This window comes from Lathamus discolor, chromosome 1 (genome assembly GCF_037157495.1).
Source record: "Lathamus discolor isolate bLatDis1 chromosome 1, bLatDis1.hap1, whole genome shotgun sequence".
In the NCBI taxonomy this organism is placed as follows: domain Eukaryota; kingdom Metazoa; phylum Chordata; class Aves; order Psittaciformes; family Psittacidae; genus Lathamus; species Lathamus discolor.
In genome coordinates this window covers 163235855-163250940 of record NC_088884.1, presented here as the reverse complement: position 1 = coordinate 163250940, position 15086 = coordinate 163235855, and the positions used below count along the sequence as shown (strand labels likewise).

At 46.1% G+C, this 15086-nt stretch overlaps 1 protein-coding gene across 2 annotated transcripts in view; it reads left to right on the top strand.

Moving 5' to 3' along the window:
• Positions 1-2062: 2062 nt before the first annotated feature.
• Positions 2063-15086, top strand: part of SLC4A11 (solute carrier family 4 member 11) — a 148225-nt gene continuing 135201 nt past the window's right edge. For both annotated transcript variants that reach the window (XM_065662208.1, XM_065662198.1), the window contains exon 1: positions 2063-2266. In XM_065662208.1, coding sequence (XP_065518280.1) covers positions 2125-2266 — 142 coding nt within the window. In that variant the 5' untranslated portion in view covers positions 2063-2124. The remainder of the gene's footprint in view (positions 2267-15086) is intronic.

The window sequence follows — 15086 nt, the reverse complement described above, 5'->3', positions numbered from 1 at the left end:
TGTAGAAACCTGCCACAAAATACAGTCACCTACGGAAAACAGGGGCTCCAGTTGAGCATCTGCCCCTAATCTCCCAGGCTCACTGCAGCAGTTATACAGAGGGAGTAATAACACTATCCCCATCATTTCAGAGCTCTTTGCAAGTCCATGTAAACTACCATATGCAAATCAACATGGATTTTGCCCTCCAAGAAGCTGTGCCATCTTCAGAGCCAAGATTGAATGGTGGTCTTTAAGTAAAACCAGCTCCACACTGAGTATGAAGGATATAAAGACATAGCAAATAGTTTTCTTTTTAGTGAAAGGCCCTGATGAGAGGAGGAAACCCTAATATCTGTAATTGAGCAAATCCAGATCACAGTGAACAGATGAGAAAATGCAGTTGGGTAAAGCTCAAAACTTTGCAACTTTAATGAAGTTTTTTTGATTATTTCTTTAGACCCAGTGTAAGACACAATATAATAATACAAGAGGGACATGGAGCTGTCAGGGCAAGTCTAGAGGAGGCCACAGAGACACTGCAGGGGCTGGAGCAGCTCTGCTCTGGAGCCAGGCTGAGAGAGCTGGGCTGGGGCAGCCTGGACAAGAGAAAGCTCCTGAAGGGGAGACCTGAGAGCAGCTCCAGTGCCTAAAGGGGCTGCAGGAAAGCTGGAGAGGGGCTTGGGACAAGGGCCTGTAGGGCCAGGCCAAGGGGAATGGCTTGAACCTGCCCGAGGGGAGACTGAGCTGAGCTCTTAGGCAGAAGCTCTTCCCTGGGAGGGTGCTGAGGCGCTGGCACAGGGTGCCCAGGGAAGCTGTGGCTGCCCCATCCCTGGCAGTGCTCAAGGCCAGGTTGGACACAGGGGCTTGGAGCAAGCTGCTCCAGTGGAAGGGGTCCCTGCCCGTGGCAGGGGTTGGAACTGGATGAGCTTCAAGGTCCCTTCCAACCCAAACCAGGCTGGGATTTTGTGAAGAAGCAAATAATGAACATTTGCACCTGGTAACAGGAGGACTGTGCGACACAGCCCTATGTAGAATAATACAAAAGAATGAGATAATATAATACAAAAGAATGAAATAATGAAATAGATGCCATATAATACAAAAGAGTGAGATTTACTGTCACTTGAGTAGGTACTTGGGTGTACGTTTTTTCTCCTCAGAAACCGGGATTAAGCCTTCTCCCTGAGATACAGAATCTGTAATGATACTGACCCGCTGATTTTCATTTCTTTTTGTATGGTTCCTTGACATTTTCTATCTTATCAATATCTTGTCACTACTGTGAGAGAAAGATAAAGAAACATGCTCTGATACCAGGACAAGAATCTTGTTGTGGAGAAGTATCAGGAGTGTGGGGTTGTACCAGAAACCCTAGTTACAATCCAGAAAAACATCACTTGGAATAACACTGAAAAAGCAGGGAAATGACAAAGAACTAAATGCAGACTTGGCTGTATGGTCTAAGCTTTCCTTGTGTATATATATATATATATATAATATATATATTTATATATATATTTCTTATATATGTATACCTTCAGGTAGTCCCCAGATATCCCAATTCTTTTGGGGATCTTTCCTTTTACTTATCACTCACTATGACCTCTCTAAACCTCTCCTTTCCCTAAACGATACTCCTGTAGAAGGGGCCTGGTTTGCTCCTGCCCCCAGGTGAACCAAGTTCCCCCATCAGGCTGCCCAGCATCACTTGTGTAGCCTCCATCCCACCCCAGTTCCCTGTCCCACCCCAGCATCTGTTGTGTTTTCAAACCCCAGGAGGATCCCATGGAGCAGCAGTTAACCCATCACCACTGCCTCATCAACAACCCACCAAGCTGAACATCTCCAGCTACTCCTCATTGACCCATCACCACTGCCTGGAGGAGAGATGCTGGCTGACACACTAAGCACTTGAGTTTAACCTCCCCAGGCAAGTCAAGCCTGGGCTGTTGGACCACTGAGTTTAACCCAGTGAGCTGTGGAGCTTCCCCCACGATAGAGTGAAAATCAGCTTATAGGAAACAGCTGAGCATAAAGATAACCTCCCCACCCTCATTAAAGGACCTGGCCACCTTACCCTGTGCCCTTTTTTCTTCTCTCGTGGTAGAGGGAAGCCCTTTCTCTAGGGCTTGTAGTGGGGTGATGAATGGGGTGACTCCTTTGGGAGCCAGCAGGAAAGGAGGAGAAGGAGGGGGCTGTATCCTCCACCTCCTGAGCCCTGGAAAGATGAAAACTGAGTCAATAGAGGTTCTGATTGATGAAAACGGGCTCTCTGCCCAGCAAGGTAAGTTGTGCCTTTTGTCTTTTGCTGTTTTCTTGTCTTTTTGTGGCTGGTTTAACTGAAGGGAGACAATGGAAGCAATGCAGTGAGCGCTTGGGTTTTGTGTGGGGCTGGTAGAGCAAGTGGAATGCTGCTGAACAGCCTGGTTAAAGGGCATCTGGTTTCTGATTTTTTTTGTATTTCCTTTTTCTTTTTAAGGATTTAGGGAGTTCTAGTGTGCTTTTGAGGAGCCCTGTTTGTCTGTTATGCCTTTTCTGAGAACAGCAATGCTCAGGGGTCATTGTAGAGGCCTCACTGTAAAGGGAGGAGAGGAGGCAAAGCTGTGAGATGATGTGAAACAATGAAAGGGACAGAGGTGAGAAATAAATTCTTTCCCTTGAATACAAAGGCTGGTGTAGGGGACTGCTTATTCAATTATTATTAATCTTCTAATATTAAGTTGCTATTAAAACCCCCCTGCCTATTACGCATCCCACAACTGACTTGTACTTTTAGCTTACAAAAAGCCATTGGCAGAGAGGCTACACCACAGCCTGGGCAGTGGGGAAGCCAAGGTGATGAAAGGCTGTGTCTCTTCTCCCTTAAGTGGTGGCATCTCTAACTGTGCTCTTCAAGAGAAAAGGCAGCTATTGCCAATAGCTCCTGGGAAGGAATTCCCTTGCTGTTCTTCAGAGGAACAGCCAGTGAAGCTCCTTGTGTCTCCTATGGTAGCTTAAGCTTGTGGACAGGGTGATGCATGAGCTGTTTGGGTTAATGCTAAGATTTTCCTCGCTGGGAGAAGCTAAGTGTATGGGTTGGAGACCAGGCAGTGGTGGTGCTTGGGGATTTCACACAATGCCCAATGAGAGCCTGGGCTGGAGGGGGATGAAATAAACTGAGTGTGAAAGGAGCTACAAGCACTTGGTCACCAGGGATGAGGCCACAACCTGTGTAATGCTGTGCTGGGGGACCTGGCACAGTTGCATTGAGAGACAGAAATGAAGCTATGGGAATGGACTCTGTGCAGTGATTATTCCTCCATCCACATATGAGAGCAGCCTTTGGGCTGTGCATGTTACCTCTGGCTAAAGAGCCACCTTTATATGAATACTGATGGTGGGGCAATGGGGAGACTCATTGTTCCAAGAGTGATTTCTTTTCCTTTATCTTGATGAGAAGAGACAATAAGTAGATCTTGATGGGTCAGGTTACTCCTGAAGAGAAAGAAGGAGGGATGTAGGTAACCATAAGGTGGGATCTTGTATGTAGGCGACATGAAGGGGGTTGAATGTCTGGTCCTTTGTTTGGTCTATACATCAGGTCTGGGATACAGGCAGCTGAGATGAGCTCAAGGGAAAATGTTCCCTAGCATGCAACTAGATGCCTAGGAAAATACCCTCAATCCCTGAGGTTGCTGTTGATGTGGGGTGCCCTCCTATCTAAAAGGTTGTGTTTGTAGCTGGTGGGCTGCTGTTTGTGAGAGGCTCAGATGTGTCTTAGCACATAGCAGTCACTTCAGTCACCTGCTGCACCAACCTGTGTGTCACTCGTGCTCTGGAGTTCAGATGTACTCTGCAACCCAGCCATCCAATGCTTGTTTCTGCTGCTTAGGACTTGATTACGGGGTCACTGCTGTGAAAGGAGGCACTTTGCCTCCTTCCCAGGGGATCTAGGTATGCCGCCGTGCCCTCTGCTATTGTAGAGGAAAAGCTACGGAGGAGCAAACTGTCCTCCTCCTGGGAGCTGGACAACTTCTCTCTGCGTGGCCCTGGGAGAAAATGTGAGACTGAACCTCCCTGCAGTTCAATCTTCAAAGCAATAATCTCATTTGCTGAGCTGAGATACGGAACTGACCCAGAATATGAAGCTGTCTCCTGTTCCTTGCAGCGAATAGGAGCTGCAGGTCAAAAGCTGAAGGCCCCTGTTATCTCCCTCCTGATGAATGTCTTCTGTGATGCCATAGGCTGTCCCTGCACATCAAGCTGTGGGGTGGGACTCGCATGGGAGCTCCATGGGAGACTCTGGGGAGCAGAGAAACATTTCCCTTTCATAAATCAATTGGTCGTGATAGAAGAGCTCCCTTTGGGGAAGCAGTGGTTGAGAATCTTCTAATGAAGCCAGGCTCCCCTTCCTGGGAAAGCCATGGTTCAGTGGGTGCCTTTCAACTCTGAACTTCACAGTTCTCTGGTATTTGAAGGAACATTAGCTGGAACTCTGTTCTACTGCAAGTGTTCCTCTAAAAAAGGATTGGAACTGAAACTCGCACCTTAAAATCGTCCTTTCTTTCTTGATGGGATGAGATGCATCATCTGCTTGGTCTGCAAGTTTCATTCCTGTTTCCCAGGTTGCCCTTTGTCACCCACCCTTAAAAAACCAAACCCTAAATCCTCTGTTCTTTAACCCACTGACCAATCTTAACTCTGTTTGGTGGGAGGAGACAGCCTGGAGGTTTTTTGGTTCCTTGTTCTGACCACTTCTGTAATTATTGTTTCTAGTAAAATGGGAATCTTCAATTCCCAAAACCTGCCAGCAAAGGAGAGGGGGGTGGAAACTGGAGATGGCTTTTTGACTACATTCTGGTTTGCAGACCTGGGGAAGAATTTCCCATGTCAGAACCCAGGGCAGATGCTGTAAACCTTGTCTGCGTTACCTTGAATTGATGTGGAGTATCTTGAGATTAGCTTGAGGGAGAAACAGAGACAGGATGCTTGTTTTGCCTTATAGGATAAGAGTGAGAAACACTTAATAGCCTCTGGATTGGGATACTGGTACCCTCTCTGGGTAAAAAATGGAGGATGGTGCTCTTGTGAGACCGCAGGTAGATGGTTTTGGGGGAAAAACTAGCCACGTTCTACTGTTTATCATTGAGAAGTGATAATTCAATCAATTGGGCTTTCGACCCTTCATCCCAGTGACCAACCTGAAGTGCAACTACTCAGTCAGTCAGTGTCTTAGAGGATTCTGTTAGGGTGGTGAGGCACTGGAATGGGTTGCCCAGGGAGGTTGTGAGTGCTCCATCCCTGGCAGTGTTCAAGGCCAGGTTGGATGAAGCCTTGTGTGGGATGGTTTAGTGTGAGGTGTCCCTGCCCATGGCAGGGGGGTTGGAACTGGGTGATCTTGAGGTCCTTTCCAACCCTAACCATTCTATGATTCTATGATTCTATGGTTCAGCAGCTACAGTTGCCTGTCAGAAGCTTCTACTTCACACAGGTATATGCACGTGGAGTGAGCTGCCCTTTGCCAAACCCTTGTTCAGTCCCATGATTTATTGGTATTGATGTAGAACTGACTGTTCAAGTTTTGCTCCCCCCATCAGAGTGCGGGGTCAGAATCAGGTGAAGCAGGATATAATGTTAATCATCCCATCTGCATGCTCCTGGCAGGAACTGAGGTAAGGGACATGCTCATATCCTCAACCATACAATATATATGCTAACATAGGAGTCTGAGGGATGACATGGAGTCCACCTTAGCCATAGGCTTCTACTGGTCTTGGTAGGGGACAGGCTTGCATAATACAGAGGACAGGAGGGGTTCCCATCATCAGAAACAGTGCCTACGCTTAGGTATTTCTTTGTGTCTGCTTGGTATCTCTGGTGCTGCACCTTGTACTGGTGTGTGGTATCAGAGATCAGCTTGGAGAGAAACAGACCTTTCATAAAGCAAAGCATCAACAGGATGGTTGATGTTCTGCTTTATAACATTAGAGTGAGAAACACTTAATAGCCTCTGGTCTGGGATATTGGTGGCCTCTGGGTAGAAGCAGAGGTTGGTATTCTTGTGAGACCTCAAATAGAAGATTCTTGAGGGGGAAAGCAAGCCACATTGTGCTGTTCATCATCGATAAGTGAGCTCATAGTTCTTTTTATTTCTTTATCTTTTAATTTTTATCTTTTTATTTTTTAAATAAAAAGATATCTTCATAATTTAATTTTTTAAAGGGGGGTATTCCCCAGGAGGAAGCCCTTTTGTGGAAGGAAGGTTGCTGAGTTCTAAGCTGTTGTAGCTAGCACCTACTGACCTCCATCAACCTTCAGAGAGGGCATGGAGGTACTCTATTAATGGCTCAGCAGTACTCAATGAGGAAGCTATGTGGGTGCAGCATCCTTCAGCCACACACCTGGTGTATAGACAAGATGATATGCTGTTGGGAATTGGATCTGCTGTGTAAATGCTGTGATAAAGCAGCTGGAATGGTCTGCTGGAGCTTGGAGAGACCATTTCACCCATTTCCCCTATAAGCCCTGGTAAAGGGCTGATTCATTCTCATATCTGGGGTTTACTGATCTCACTGTGGCTCTTTCTAGATGCTCTGGTGCAGTTGGAATTAATGGATGTAAGTTCCCAGAACAAAAACACTTACATCAGCTGTTCCCATTAAGTGGAATTAAGGCCAAAACCTCCAGATGTCATGCATTGGGGTTTTTTTATCTTCATTTGACTATAGGAACCCTTCCTTCACAATTCTCAGCTAATGAATAGAACAAAATGCAGAAATCTGCACTGGGTTATAAAGAAATGAATGTGTTTTTAAAAGCATAATGCATGTTGACATGGGTGTGTTAGGGCTTGTGGCTGTATCCATCTAGGCAAGGGGTGTATTAATAACACATGGAAGCTGTGAGTGGTGCCTGGATGACCAATCTAAAATAGCCTATAGGTATTCCATCTGAAGCATCCGTTCTCAGCATGTGCAGAACATCTTTGCTGATGGTAACTCTCCTCCTGCGGGTGGTACTTGTGCTGTTGTGCTCTTGCTCCCATGATGGCAATGTGATGTGTGTCTAAACCCGTTAGCTGGAAGACTGACTGGTCAGGACCCGCTGCTCCTGCTGTGAGAACATCTTGATTGCTGGCTTCCTCACGCTAATCGAATCAAGCTCTTTGCTTAATTCAATTGAAACAAAAAAAGGGATCTGATATGTGGCATCTGTCAGCAACTTCAGAAGGAGGTAGGGATGCAATTTGTGTGGTAGGCAAGAGCATTTGAAGTATTTCCTAGAATGCCATATTTCATGGGAAATGCCTTTAATTAGGTTTGGATATTTCCATGCTTCCTTACCAGACTGCAAGTGGGTTGCTCAGCTTGATGCCAGGATGGAATAGCTCCTTTGTCAAGTTAATAAAGAAATAAGCTTTTATAAAATGAAACTATTACCGGGCTAAGCTTTCTGTTTTCATAGTTGGTTCCATGGTGTCTTCTTTAAAATGTGTACATTGTACATTAAACATGGTTATTATGCAGGTATATAATTATACATATATAACTGGTAATGAAAGAGTCCCAAAGCTTTTGTAGCACGTAGCACAAGGCTACTGCAGATGTATAAAGAGGGGTTTAGAGGAGGAGAGGATGAGGGCTGATTTTCCTACCCAGAGTGTTGACTGAAATTGGAACCAGTGATATAAGGAGGATGAAGGCTGTGAAATGTTAATACCCTGGTTGGTGGATGCCATTGGAGGATCCAGCTTCCGCTGCTGAACACGGTGGTGGTGCAGAACTGAACTGCATAGCAACTGCCTCCAATTGCCTTCCTGGTTTTGTTGTGGGGCAGAAGGAAAACTGAGGCTTTAGCTTCCTACAGAAGGCTTTGAAAAGCCTCAATTAAATGGGTAGCATGAGAAATGCTGCTCATATACCCAAGTAACTTCTTGTTCTTAGATGAACGGAAGACTTGAGAGCTGAGGGGCTTGCAGCTCTCATGGCTGGTGAATGTGTTGCTGGTGGATGTGGTGTGTCTGTCCCACCAGCCTGACCTTGCATGGTCTGTGATGTGTGCCAACCTTCCTGAGTCATCGAGTATGAGCTGAAATTGAACTTGCGTGCATTGAACTTCGCTTGGAATGAAGTATGTGCAATGACACGTGCAAATGCCCAACTGAATGTAATTCTTCATAAAGCTGGTTCAAGTGTTGCTTCCTTAATGCTTCTGTACTTGATGGCTCCTGATGTAGGGCTGGGAGTTGCTGGTCCTTGGATGAGAATGGTAGAGTAGATACAAGAAATGCAGCTTTGTGGTGGGCAATCAACATGGGTAAGTTACAGGGCGGTGCTGGCAGCACAGCTCCTTGAAAGGATGGAGGGGTGAGAGGCTGGTGTGATCAGAGCTTGGGAGGCTGCAGATGGGCAGATCTGCAGGTGAACTCCTCAGTTAGCCTGCACCAGCAACTTTTTTCCCCTCCATGCACTCATTTTGTGATGTTCACATCTCTTTAAAACTGAAAATGCACAGGCTCTTTGTGTGTTTGTTATTGCAAGGAAAATGTCAGATAACTAGTTCATCTGGTTGAACTTCCCCTGCTGATTGCAGGGGGGTTGGACTAGATGACCTTTGAAGATCTCTTCCAACCCAAACCATTCTGTGATTCTAACTATACTTTAGTGGCAGAGTAGTGAGAACCCTGACTGGGATAGCTCCATTTGTCTTGCTACTTCCAGGAGTGCCTTGCGGCTTTATTAAGCTCTGGCTGCCCGGTGTTTGAGGTCACTTGCATGCTAGAACAATGAGAGAACTCGTATTTGTTTTAACCCAGGCTGGGTTGTTGGGAGCTCCTGTTTCTCCTCTTAACCATGCAAATGTTTTATGAAGTGAGTATAAAGTCAATAAACACTTCCTGTTTAACGTCTGCCTCGCTGCCTTATGAAAGATGCTTTATAAAAACATCGGATCTCTCGCCCGGCACACGGCTTATCTCCGGCTCCCTGCTAAGCATGATATCAAAACTCATCTAGTAGAAAGAAAATAGCCCAACTGAAAGAGAAAATAAACTTGCGTCTTCCTCTCGGTGACGCTGTATAGATGATGCACTAACGCAGCATATTGAAATGGCTCTGAAATTGGTTTTTGGAGCCAGCTGAGCTTCACATCCTGATGGAAAAGCTCATGGGGAAAGCTGGACTGCACCTAGTGAGGAAAGCGAGCACCCGGCTTATTTCTCTCTCACCGCTTTTCAGCATGACAAATGAAATCTGAATAATTACTATGTAAACTGAGAGCAGTTGTTGAATCTGAGAGGGCTGAAAAAATATGTGCTTTTCAGGCCTGTTTGCTCTGCTGCTGATGTCGATTCATGTTGATCGTGGTTGGCATCTTAATAGTGTGGAATATGGCAAGCATTTCTATTCAAAGAGGTAGGCAGGTTCCTGTTTTGCATGACTTTGCAAAGTTGCATTTGGCACAGTCAAATCTGGCACAGGCTCATGGCTGGCAACAATGATACCAACAAGAGCTTTGTGCTGCCAGCGTCTGCCTGCACTTGGCCAAGGCAACCCTAGGCCAAAGGTGGGTGCAGATCAGAACCTTGTCTTTGCTCTTCCTTTTGTGCGAGCTGTCGGCAGGTGCGTCTAATGGGTATTGGCTTTGAGTTTGCTCTGCTTGTGTGTGCGTATATATGTGTACATATATAATATATATGCATTATAAGAAAAGAAACCCTTGTTTTTAATTATTTACAGACCTCTTTAGTACTATTTTTAGTTGAGTGGAATGGCCCCTGTGGGAGATGCTATTCAAGCTTTTACTCTGCTCCATCAGGTGAAATATCACCTAATAAATGCCGCTAACACATAATCTATGAAGCAAGGAAGGTGACTTGGTGAAGGAAAACACTGATAATTTCTTTATCTTAGTGGCTGTGTGTATGTTTGTATCATATCTTAAGATGACAGTGATTCGTTTCAAACTGGCTGATCCTTAGGAAGGTATTTCCTGACAATAATAGGATAGTAGCTGCCTGCAGGTTGGATGGGGCTTGGAGCAACCTGGTCTAGTGAAGATGCCCCTGCCTGTGCCAGGGGTTGGAACTGGATGAGCTTTAAGGTCCCCTTCTACACAAACGACTCTGATCCTATCAGATTCTTTATTCTGTGCAACCTCAGTTCCGATTTGCAGGGCTCCTGCACCATTGTCTGTCTCTGCTCAGCAATTTTAACTTGACTTGTGTATTCAAATGAGGTTAAAAAGGACCCCAGCTTCACAACTGCCTGTAGCTGAGATACTAGTAACGGATGTGGTGAATTTGAAAGTCAGGTTTATTCTTCCTCCAGGTTCTTTTTCTATCTCCACCTAAAGCTTGGAATATATAACTCAACCTCTTGTGCTCCTATTGCAGCCTGGGTTGCTGAAGAAGTTATGCCTGCAAAGTTTAGTTAAGGCAAACCTGGTTTTCCCATCCTCTATGATACGTGACTCTTCCTGCAGTAGGCAAGTGCATTGGACGTGCCTTTTCCCTCTCAAGAGAGCCCCTGCCGTTCAGTTACAATGGTTGCTCTGATGAGACCTTACAGGTAGTGTCCTCTGCGTTCTGCCCTGCATGGGAGAGACTGAGTGGAGATGAGTTTAACAAGTAGCCTCTAGCACAAATGCTGTTTTATTGCTCCAAAGCTCCTTTGTGCCATTATAATTAAAAATAAAGGTCAGGCTTAAGATAATGCCTCCCACTCTGAATGTGTTGTATCTCATAAAGGTGGACAGGCTGTGAACAGGCAAGGCAGCAAAGCTGCTGGAGGTGGAGCTGTCAGGCTGATGTTGCTGCGCATGCATGACTGCTTGCTGGCTTATGCAAATCTAAGCTTGGGTTGGGCTGTCTGGGTTCAGAGCCTCTCAAATAGGTTAGAGATGGCTCCCTGCCTCTGAAGTGCACATGAGGAAGGCTGGTGATAGGTGCTGACAGCATCCCATCCTTTGCCAGGGTAGTTATGTGCAGCCGTGGTGAGTCTGGATAGAGAGAATCTGATTCCCCCTTTGGATGTGGTGAGGTCACATTCAACAGAGACACTGTGTTTCACAACTTCCATCTCATCAGCTCCCAGTCTGAAGGAACTGGCATGTGTGATAGCTGGAGCCTGAAGAGGATTGCTTCCTTTTGAATCGCTCCCGGTGCAGATACAATCTGCTTTTGAAATGGCTTGCATGACAGCAGAGAAATGTTTTGGTCCCTTTCCCACCTGGAGGGAGGGACTGAAGTGGATGTGCTTAATGCATCATCTGGCTGAGGCTCCTGTATTCCCTGACGCCTCTAGGTGATAAGATCTGGTAGGTAGGCTCCAGAAACCCTGCAGCAAGTCCTAGCTAGCTGCCCTTGCTGGCATCCAGTTTGCCAGCTGCAGTGCTACAAACCAATGGCCAAGAGACCAGTGGAGAGTGGCTTCAGGACAGAAAACAAGCCACAGTCTAGCCTTGGTTAACACTTTTCTGTTTCATGTCTGTGTTCGCAGCAGCCTGCAGTTAGGCTGCTGTTTGTGATCTTTGATCTGAGGCTGTGATGCTCCCAGTGTGACCATAAGCATCTCCAGGGACCGACTCTCCTCTTGCCTGAGACGGCTGCTGAAATCTCAGCTGAATACATTTGGTTTGTTGGGAGGGGGGGGCACAGTTACCTTGTCGCTGCTGCTGAACTCTGTGGTTGTGGGCTTTGAAATGCAGGTCATAAAGACAGCTGAAAGGAAAATACCAGCTTGGGTGTAGCTCTTTCTTTGAAAGACCTCTCTGTTTTTCATTAGTGTTCTGGGGCTCTACAAATCTCTGTTGTTAAAAGCCCTGAGGTAGGATGGTGGACTCCTGGTGGTAAAAGTATGGTCACGATGGCAGTAGGAAAGTACATGTTTTGCTACTGCGCCTTGGTTAAGGCATACAGTATGGCAAAGGAAAGCTGTTCAAATGCTTCTCAATCCTTTTCAATAAGCCACTGCTGTGTAGACAGTCTGTTTGCAGGGTCTGCCTTGGCTTGATGTACTTGGGTGGGCAAACACCACTAGTCCAGATCTGTGTTTCCTTACTGAGTGGTCCTCCCCTATCCCCAACATTCCTTCGCAGACTAACCAGTGTTGCATGTTGGAGACTTGTATCTTGTAAACAGAATTGTCATCCTAGAATGAAAAAGGGGGGGGGGGGGGGGGGGGGAAGCCAAAATACACATTAAAAACCCTCAAACAAACAAAAAAACCCACACCAAAACTAACAGCCCCTGCCAGCTTTGCCGTGTTCTCTGCAAAAAGACTGTATTTTCTTCCTCTTGCTCTCCTAGAGTATTGTGTGCTGTCTGCCTCTGATTGCTATCTCCTGGCAGGCAAGTCAGGGTTTCCTTTGAGTTGACTGCATTTGGGAACTGTAGTTCTGCAAGGAAAGCTTGTGACTGGCAGCTGTCAGAAATGCCACTTGCTTCACATTTGAGTGCTTGGAGGTGGAGGAGCTGGTATGGGAAGGTGTGTGTGTGTGCTGTATCTGTCTGCAGTCCTCATAAGAGAAAGGTTAGGAGGAGATGAATGAGACAAAACAGAGGGTGTTTGGTGGGGCTTTAATAGAAAACATGTATATTCCATTTCAGCCATGAATCCCAGAATGGTTTGTGCTGGAAGGGACCTTAAAGCTCATCCAGTTCCAACCCCCTGCCATGGGCAATATGCAGTTCAGTTATTCCAGTCTCGTCTCAAGAGTTACCCATGCAAAGGGAGCTATCTTGAAGCTGAAAGGCAAACCCCAACTGCAGCATCACTCTAGCCCTGTTCTGCATAGAAATATCTGTCTTGAAGCCACTCTGGGTAAACTTCCCAGCCTGTTCTAAGCTTCCTTCAGGAACTGTTGTTTGGTCTCATACTGTGACGTGACTCACTGGTGCTTTCAGCATCAACAGCGGCAGACTTAGGCAGTGTTTCTTATAATGCTTAGTCTTAATCTGTGCAGGTGTCCTGTTTGGGCTGTGATAGAGTTAATTTTCTTCCTAGTCACTGTACAGGGCTGTGATTTGGCTTCAGTCTGAGAACAATGCTGATAACACAGTGATGGTTTAGTTATTGCTCAGTAGCACTGACCCCGCTCAAGGACTTCTCAGTCTTTCATGCTGTGCCAGTGCGGAGGGGCACAAGAAGTCAGGAGGGAGCAAAGACAGGACACCTGACCCAAAGGTATGTTTCATAAGACTCCAAAAGGGATATTCCATATCATAGCATGTCATGGTCAGTATATAAGCTGGAGAGGTGGTTGCCCAGGAGGCACTGATTGCTGCTTGGGGACAGGCTAGGCATCAGTCAAGCAGGTTGTGAGCAGTAGTATTGTGCATCACTTGTCTGTCTTGGGGTTTATTCCTATCTCTATCTCCCTCTTCTTTAGTAGTGTTATTTTACTTATTAACCTGTTCTTATTTCAACCCATGGGATTTCTCTTCTTCCAGTTCTCCTCCCCATTCCACTAGGGTGGGAGGAGAGTGGGCAAATGGATACCTGGTACTTAGATGCTGGCTGGGGTTAAACCATGACAGCAGGATAGAGAAGTCTGGAGCGGAATTGTACTCCCCCTGTGTGGATGCTGTCCTGAGGGGAAAGTGCCTTTAATTTCTTGAGCAAAGATTGGCAGTCTTGGCAAAAACGTATGTTTTATGTATAAGTGAGGTTGGAAGGGAAGTCTGGGGGTCTCCAGTCCAACCCCTTGCTCCAAACCCAGTGGTTTTTAAAGCCAAGTTTCTAAGAGCTTGGTCCAGTCAAGCTGTAATTCCAAGGATGGAAGACTTTCCCACCTCCCTAACATGCTGATCCTGTCATTAAGGAAGAAATAAAGAACCCCACAATATTACTAAGTTGGCATTTCTGGTTTTTACAGCTAGCATTTGTTATTGCACATCTCTAAAGTCTGTCTTCTCTATTGCCTTATGCTAGGTAGCTGCATGCAGCAATGTGTTACCTTAAGCTGAACAGATCCACTTCTCCCACTCTTCTCACACACTGTTTGGTCCAGTCCCTGGTGGTTCTGGTATTTCCATGTTGGTTTCACTTCAATTGCCTCTAGTTCTGGAGAGCCCAGGACTAGATGTAGCACTCGGGATGTGGCCTTATCAGTCCTGACCAGGGGGGAAGAATTGACAGCAAGTTATAGAAGAGCTTCTACATCCATGGTACATGGCAGAAGATGCCAAGGCAAAGCCCACTGCTTCCTGAGGTCAGAACTAACATGCTCTCAAACAGAGGTTGTCTGGGATGTTGTCAAGTAGCAAACCTGAATTTGGCTCTGTGTTGACTCTTAGTCACTGTTAGAGCTGCTTGCTTTAAGACAGTGGTTAGAAGCCACGCAGCAGCTTTCCTGGTTGGTTATCTCTTCAAAAGAAGAAAGGCAAAACACAAAATAGCGTAAGATGAGACAACTAAGAGCTTAAATCTTACTATGAATCTACAAAGCAATGGTAGTAATGCTACTTTACCATGACCTAAACACCATGGGCTCTTGGTAGTCTGAAAGAAAAGTGTTCCTCTACTGCAACCTGGTTCACGTGTGCCTGCCAAAAGGAGAGGTCCCACTGAGTTACCCCTTATTCTTGATGAGCAAACACACAGCTTTAGCTGTTTCTTCGGATCTTGCTAGTTCAAGAATGAAGCTGATAGCATCCCCTAAGATATTTAGATTCATAGAATAGTTAGGGTTGGAAAGGACCTCAAGATCACCCAGTTCCAACCCCCCTGCCATGGGCAGGGACACCTCACACTAAACCATCTCACCCGAGGCTCTGTCCAACCTGGCCTTGAACACTGCCAGGGATGGAGCACTCACAACCTCCCTGGGCAACCCATTCCAGTGTCTCACCACCCTAACGGGAAAGAACTTCTTCCTTATATCCAATCTAAACTTCCCCTGTTTCAGTTTTAACCCGTTACCCCTTGTCCTATCACTCCAGTCCCTAGCGATGAGTCCCTCTCCAGCATCCTTGTAGACCCTTATTGTTATTTCACGAATAACAATAGCCACCCCACAGCTCTGGTGCAAGTACATTCTTTCAATAGTTCTAAACGTTGGCATTTCCCCAAATAACTCGCTTCCTCCTCTGTTCCTTTAGGAGAGATGACGCACTTGCTTGTGAG